Here is an 8,090-nt window from a genome sequence, read left to right as displayed (position 1 = left end):
ATGGAATTAGGGGATTCAGTATCAGAATCCGTATTAGGAGTGTTATTTGTATTGATCTTTGGGAAAGTAGTTGGAGATGATTCACTCTAAAGGTGTAGGTGAAGGGTGTGGTTATACTCGCGTGGTAAAGGTATTGGCATCATGTGAGCTCTTCCTTTACGGATTTCTTGGTCAGAACTAGTTAGCTGTCTATATACTTTATTTAAAAACGTCATCACGTAGGTAGTTTGCCTTTTTTTTCATTTCCTATTATACATACTGTATGGTTTTGTATTTCTAATTCTGAAGTTTTTTAGCATTGTAAAAATCAACGTTTTTCCTTTCTTTTCTTTTTCATCAAAAACCTTAGAATAGTTTCCGTTCACACAGCAGTATGTTACAAGGTAAACTTTGACCGTAATCAATTCTTCTCATCTATGGTATTTCCAGTAAATTTTTGGTGTCCCACAGCTATACAATTTTACAATTATTATCTCGTCTTTCAATTATCCATAGTGCAATTGGCATGGATATCGTGTTATTTTCCATCACAAATGATATAAATGAAAGTATTGGTACTGTGCAAATTTTTCAGAATACCATTGCAGACCCAATCACAAAGATTTTGGTATCGATGGATTCCTCTCGCTCTCTACTATCCACATTTATCAAAATTATGCGATAGACCCCCCCCCCACCCCCACATTAGCAACAATCTTGGCTCTGATAGCAGAAGGCGTGGAAAGTACCAGGGAAATTGAGGGGTAAAATATGAATAATATACACAGAATTTGTCACTATATTGCCTATTGCATTGGGCTGTTCCCCTAGTGACCTTCCTCCTGGAACCCTCGCAATGGAATACAGAGAATCCTCCGCATATTCATGACGGGGTAGAGCACATTGCCAATATACGATAACCCAGTGCCGAGTCTGTCTGACACTCTCTCACCATGAATACATGAGGATTCTTTGTTTTCCCAGGTGGGGGTTGGGAGAAGAATCCTTTCTATGGAGGGTTTCGCATTTGACACTCTAATGACTAATATTGTGCATATTATTCATATTTTACCCCACAATTTCTCTTGGCACCTTCCATGCCTTCCCCCTAATATCAATGTTGTTTAAGTGTAGGGCATATCACGCTTATATGGGGCGAGGTTGGTTGTCGTGGGGTGGGGAGGGGTAGCTAAGCTTAGGAGTATTATGTATGTGTTATTAGATGTACTAGTGTAAGCTGGTGAAATGTGTCTGCTTTGTTTGAGTATTATGTATTGTGGGAGCCTATTCCAGTAAGGAATGGTACGTGGAAAGTATGAGTGTTTGTAAGAATCTGTATTGGTGTGGTATGTTACGTATTTCTGGTGCGAGTGTCTCGTGTATTTGTTATGTCTGCATGGTGTGGGTAATCTTGTTTGTTTATGTCAATTTGATTGTGATTTTGAACATAGTTGTTAATCTGTGTGCTTGTCTGTGTATTGTGAGGGTGTCCATGTGTAATTGTTTTTTAATACATGTTGTAATGCCAGAAGATTTAACGTAGTTGTTTGTGATGAACCAGGCTGCTGAGGTGTTAATCTTTTTTAATTTCCCAATACTTGTTTTTGTGTGTGGGTCCCACACTAAAGCACAATACTCCAGTATTGGGCAGAGTAGTGTATTGTAATATGTGTTTAGTGTCTTGTATACAACTGTGTAGATTCCTCCTCCCCTGCTATCTGGGCCAAAAATGTTTGGGGTTTGGGGGTTTCACGGCATGATTTAGATATATTTTAATAGTAGAAAGGGAGAGGAATCCATCGATAACAAAATCGTTACGATTGGTTATGTGAAAGTATTCTGAAAAATAACTGGTTTTGTTTACGTAGTGATTTTACCCCCCTGAGACTAAGTACCTTTTACTCCAGTGACTCCTGGAAAATCCATAAACTTCGCCATATGAACCAAACACCTTTTTAACCCAAGCTTCACCCCCAGACCCCCAACTATTATGAACTTGCACCAGACATATCATAGATGAAAAGTATCTTATTTTTGGTTATTCTCTTCATTACAGGCAGATTTAACCTTGCACTGCAGGGCTGTGAGAAGCTGAAACTATATCGTATTTCCTTCAGAAGTTGATAATAAGAAATTTTATAATACTGTGGTACACAGTACATTTACATAATGACTGTACTAAGATAGTAAAAATCTAATAACAGTCATGAAGAAAGGAAGAACTACATTCATTTATACATGAAATGATCTGTGTAGGGAAAGAATACTATCAGAAACAAGGAAAATAGATCATGACAAATGGCATACTGAGAGTAAGTCCATGTTGATGGGGTAATGATTTGAGGGCGGAGCCCCTGATAAGGAAATACAGTGTTTGGGTAGGGTCTAGGGGTAAACCCCTAGGTCAGGAAGGTTCATATGACAATGTTTGTGGATTCCTGGGACTCTAGAGTTAATACTTTTCAAGGTTTTCCCTATTTTATGTGCTTTACGTGTTACTCATTATTTGTAAAATGTACTGTAAGCTTTCACATATATACTGTGTCTTTCATTAAGTCTTTATGATAAACACATGTGCAGTAGGCCATATTTATGAAGACATGTTAAAAATTCTGGACAAGTATAATGCTTAGCAATATTTAGAAGCCCTTTGTAATGCTATTCCTAAAGTTTATTTCCATCAGAAACAAATGGGGAAGTATGGCATACAAGCATGGCTTTTTGACAGGTATATAGGAAATGCATATTAGGCCTACCAGTATGATAATGCTTGTAAAGCTCATTCTGTGAACTTTAGCTCATGCAGAGCATACCTTATAATAATACTATAATTTTGTTGCTGGGTACCAATGTTATATCTTTTTTTGCTCTGCAGGTTAGTCTGACAAGTGAGGAACATGAGGTCACAAGGATTGAGCGCATTGGTGCTCATTCCCACATCAGAGGGTTGGGCCTCACGGATGAGCTTACTCCTAAACCCTCGGCTCAAGGCATGGTCGGGCAGATTAAGGTAAGCAGAGGAGCCTTCTCTACGTGTTTATTATCATTTTATTTATATATACACATATTTTTGTTACCATTGCCACATGTTCATAGCTGTTCACCATTTGTACAATTTTAACATGAATAATTGAATTCTTTTCATCTGCAGGCAAGACGAGCTGCTGGTGTGGTGCACAACATGGTAAAGGAAGGCAAGCTGGCAGGTCAGGCAGTTCTCATTGCTGGCCAGCCTGGCACTGGCAAGACCGCTATAGCTAATGGTCTGGCCCAGTCTTTGGGCCCAGACACTCCTTTCACAGCTGTGTCTGCTTCAGAGATTTACAGGCAAGAACTATCTTTTTTCTGTTTTTGTTTTGGTATGTTATAAAAAATAGTAATCTGAGTAAAAATTTTGCCTGTCCTTCCATTATAGTAGGCCATAGAAGACTTTTCTTTGCCTTTTTTCAAGGTTTTGATGGGCTCAACCATCCACGGTAGTTTAGTGTTCATAATGTAAAATTTGATGTTATTTGTATCTGTTATATGAAATAACAGTCGTTTTTCTACAGCTTGGGAATGTCAAAGACTGAGGTGTTAACACAAGCTTTCCGACGTTCCATTGGTGTGCGTATCAAGGAAGAAACAGAGATAATTGAAGGAGAGGTTGTGGAGGTGCAGATTGACCGTCCTGCCACTGGTACAGGAGCCAAAGTTGGGAAGCTCACCCTCAAGACCACAGAAATGGAAACAATTTATGATCTTGGGAATAAGCTTATAGAAGCTCTCACAAAAGAGAAGGTGGGTTGCCATTCCTTTTTATTGTGCTTGAATTGAAACTACAGTTTTGGGAAACCATGTCTGTAAAATAGATACAGTAGGCTACTTGGTAATGTGATCTTGGTAATTAATCATGGAATTAGCATTTGGAGTTAAACTGTAGAGTTATTTTGTACTTCCTTACTACATTGTTTTTTTTATTTTTTTTTATGACTTTTTAATATTTTTTTATGCATGGTTTAAACAAAAAATTCTCTAATATTACTACATGGTATCAGGAGCTTTTATGCACTGCATCTTTTGCCATCACAAAATATTAAGAGGCACCTTGAAATCACCAGGTTCAAGCTGGAGATGTAATCACCATTGATAAGGCTACTGGCAAGATCACAAAGCTGGGAAGGTCTTTCACACGTGCCCGAGACTACGATGCTACAGGCCCCCAAACTAGGTGAGAGGTGGTAGTTGAGAGGATATTTTCTAACCCCCCTCCCCATTTTGTTGTTGTTGTTGTCAGTTATGGAAATGATTGTTTTGATATTGAAATTTATAGTAAGATTTGTACATACCTTCGCTATTGAATGTTAAACTCAATTTTTCAGGTTTGTACAGTGTCCAGAAGGCGAGCTACAGAAAAGGAAAGAAGTTGTACACACAGTCACATTGCATGAAATTGATGTCATCAACAACCGAACACAAGGCTTCATGGCTCTCTTCTCAGGTAAGTGAAGAAAAGATATTTACTTAAAAGGAATAATTTGTATTGCTGTTTTATGTGAGCTCATGATTATGTAGATATTCATACATTTCAGACTGCAGTACTTTGTGGGTTATAAAGGATATTGCACTTCTTTTAACATTTGCTTTGGTATTAATGCTTTTTCCTTACTGCCTCTCCCCCCAGGTGATACAGGTGAAATAAAAGGCGAGGTAAGGCAACAGATCAATGCAAAGGTTGCTGAATGGCGTGAAGAAGGCAAGGCTGAGCTGGTTCCAGGTGTTCTCTTCATCGATGAGGTAAGATTACCCCGAAAATTATTTTTTTATGATTTGGTTTACTAGCACGAAATCACTTATACACTGAATTAAGTTTGGAATATAGGTCACACTTATATTAAATATTTTATTCTTCTACCACTAGCATATTTCATCCTTCAATTTCCAATTTCATTAAAACACTCATTGATCTCCAGGTACACATGCTGGACATTGAGTGTTTCTCCTTTATCAACCGGGCTCTGGAAGATGACATGGCCCCTGTGGTGATTGTGGCTACAAACCGTGGAATCACACGCATCAGAGGCACGCGCAACCTCTCTCCTCACGGCATTCCCATTGACATGCTGGACAGAATGATCATTATTAAGACTACGCCATATCAAGAGAAGGAGATCAAGGAGATTTTGAAGATTAGGTAAGGATAATGTTTTGAAGAGAAAGGACTGAAGTGTGTTGATAGTGAAGATAGTGTACATGTCTACTATGGCTAATAACTTTTTAGGTTGCCCTTCAGGATTTTCACCTAGTCTTATCTTAAATAGTGCATGTTGAAAATAACTTGTCTTCTATAGGTGTGAAGAAGAGGATTGTGAAATTCAAGATGATGCCCTGGTGGTATTAACCAAAATAGGTGTTGAAACATCTCTCCGTTATGCCATCCAGCTCATTACTCTGGCAAATTTGGCAGCGATGAAGAGAAAAGAAAAGCAGGTAAGATTCATATTTTTATTTACATATTTTTGATGAATTAATTTATTTATATTTTAAAAGGAAGTGATAACTTTTTCTTATTATCAGTATGGTATTTATGCCATACTTAGATATATTTCAATTATTAATTATAATTGTAAAGAAATATCTTTTTCCCATACTTTAGCAATTTTATATAGTAATAGTGATATTCCCTTCTGCAACATAATTCACTTTATTTATTTATTTATTTATTATTATTTTTTTTTTTTTTTTTTTTTTTTTTTTTTTTACATATTACCCAAAATCACATCATAGAACATTTTGAAATAGCTCATATGTATGAAAAGTAATATTATCAAGTAAAAAAAAAAAAAAAATTCTTTTCCAGATTGCAATTGCGGATGTGAAGAAGGTATACCAACTTTTTATCGATGAACAAAGATCACAGAAATTCCTTAAAGAATATGAAGATGAATTTATGTTTGATGAAGGTAAGGTCATCCCTAACTGTTTTTGTTTGTTTTTTATGAGTAAAAGCTGCATTATTAAGTTAACTTTAGTTTTGATGAAAAATGGATAGATAAATAATTATATTAAGAATAAGTATTATATAACAATGACCAATAAAGAACATGCCATAATTAAATACAACAAACTTTTGCAGGTACTGACAATGCGATGGAGACAAACTAAGTGCTAAAGATTATGCCTCACAAGAGTAGAATGATTTCCTCAATGAAAATGGGAAAGGAGTTCCTGTTATAGGTCATCTCAAAAAAACAAAACAAATTATAGCCAGTGTAAATCTCCCACAGAAGTATTCCATTATGTTAAGCTAATCATAAATATATATGTAAAAACCATGAGCGAGTTTCATTTTCCTGCAAGATACTGCTTTTGTGTATATTTGTGTTTAACTCAATGGTGCCAGGAAAAAGCTGTGCTTCTTTTATTTTTTTTTTTTTTTTTTTTTTTTTTTTTTTTTTTTTGGTGTGTGTGTGTGTGAAATATCTCTGCACATAGATGGCTCTGCTAGTATCTAGCCACAAAGGAGTCAATTGTGACCTTACCTGATTTCACCTCTCCTTGAATTGGCTAGACATACTTTTTTTTTTTTACCAGTGCCCTCTATATCGATGGTGTTACTTTTATTATAGAGATTATAGTTTCTATAATGTTATAGACATTAATAACAGCAATGCGAGATAACATAGAATATTTTCGAAAATCAAGGAAAAGGGTAAACAGGTGAGACAGGCAGTACTTGTAATTGGCTCATTGGTGACTTAGTACAAGTGTAGCCATCTATGAGGAAAAACAAATAAATAAGTAAACTCACAGTGGGCATGGCATTTATGTACATGTCATGCCTGTCAGATTTGGGTTAATTTTAATTAATGTTTGAAATTATAAGATTCAAATATTTCCCATGAACTCTTAATGTTGGTTGATTTTCATTCTCTATGACAGAAGTGTAATTTGTGAAGCATTAGTAAAAAGTTAAAAGATATAAATATAAGTTCTTGTGATAGAGAGACTGTGTTCAAATGAAATTAAGAGAATGGTGCCAAGTGCAGCAACAGAAATTTGAATGACTACTGAAAAGAGAAAACAACCACTTAAAAAAACAAGATAAGAGCCTGAAAGAGCAGTAGAAAAATCATGGTGTGAAAAGTTTGTCTTCTTGTCTCCTGATGTCTATCAACAGAATAGCTAAAACTTTCAAACCTATTAAAAAAACTTATTAATAGTCTACAGAATTATTAGAAGAAAGACCCATGCAAAATATCAAGAAAGAGGCAGCTGAAGATTGGTAAAACTCTTCCGTGTTGATATAAACTAGATTTATTGACAATGAGACTACAGTTTCGAACTTCATCTGGATTCCATCTTCAGTCTTCTACCAAAGAGGCAGCTACAAAAAGGAATTACAACAATGGGAGCTCAAAATGATCAATGGAAATCAATATAGCATTAACTGAGTTAGGAACATACTGAATATGGAAATAGAAAAGTATGTTATTAGAATTTATTTAGCCAGTATGCCCCCCCAATCCCTTGCCCGTTGTTGTCGTGGGGGGGCTTAGGAGGTGGAGACTGGGACCCAATGCTGGGGAACTCCTCAACCTTGGGACTCAGCCTTTGACTCAACAAATTTTGCATGGTCTTTTTTTTCCCCTCCTACTTTTTCGTTTCTGTCCCTTCACCAACCCCTTCTACTATCCACTTCCAAAGGTGTGAGAGCCGTGCTGAAAGGATGAAAGGCTGACTTTGTGCCAGTCCTGAACGGCCTGAGGGAGCCATGGGCATGGTATTCCCCTGCTTTAGTTGTCTAGCCCTTACCCCTCGAGGGACCCTGAGGGGTGGACCGTTTCTCTCCCCAACATACTCCAGACTTACCATGGCCAACAATGAAGATTTTATACCATTATTAGATAGCACATTTATTTTGCTTTTAACCATTAACCATACCATTATTAAAGGCAATGAGGCTTGCCTATTCATCAAATAGCTCCACCAATTCAAACTCGCCCGATTCCCTGACCCCAGGCTCTCTTTTGACCACGGCTCTGAACACTACAACTAATACCCCCTCCTTAATACCTACTAGTACAGTATCCACCGTAATCAACACCCCAGGAGACATTTCTACTCTCCCA

The 8,090-nt window shown here is 36.8% G+C and overlaps 1 protein-coding gene across 1 annotated transcript in view; it reads left to right on the top strand.

Annotated features, from left to right (window-relative positions):
- LOC125045523 (ruvB-like 2) overlaps positions 1–6,293 on the top strand; it is a 6,404-nt gene extending 111 nt beyond the window's left edge. Inside the window, exons 2-11 of the mRNA XM_047642832.1 lie at positions 2,855–2,989; positions 3,131–3,306; positions 3,531–3,759; positions 4,080–4,189; positions 4,341–4,459; positions 4,643–4,755; positions 4,932–5,152; positions 5,310–5,448; positions 5,819–5,921; positions 6,095–6,293. Coding sequence (XP_047498788.1) covers positions 2,855–2,989; positions 3,131–3,306; positions 3,531–3,759; positions 4,080–4,189; positions 4,341–4,459; positions 4,643–4,755; positions 4,932–5,152; positions 5,310–5,448; positions 5,819–5,921; positions 6,095–6,123 — 1,374 coding nt within the window. The 3' untranslated portion in view covers positions 6,124–6,293. The remainder of the gene's footprint in view (positions 1–2,854; positions 2,990–3,130; positions 3,307–3,530; positions 3,760–4,079; positions 4,190–4,340; positions 4,460–4,642; positions 4,756–4,931; positions 5,153–5,309; positions 5,449–5,818; positions 5,922–6,094) is intronic.
- The last annotated feature ends 1,797 nt before the right edge of the window (positions 6,294–8,090 follow it).

This window comes from Penaeus chinensis, chromosome 37 (genome assembly GCF_019202785.1).
Source record: "Penaeus chinensis breed Huanghai No. 1 chromosome 37, ASM1920278v2, whole genome shotgun sequence".
In the NCBI taxonomy this organism is placed as follows: Eukaryota; Metazoa; Arthropoda; class Malacostraca; order Decapoda; family Penaeidae; genus Penaeus; species Penaeus chinensis.
The sequence above is the reverse complement of the archived record's forward strand: the minus strand, read 5'-3'. Positions and strand labels throughout refer to the sequence as shown.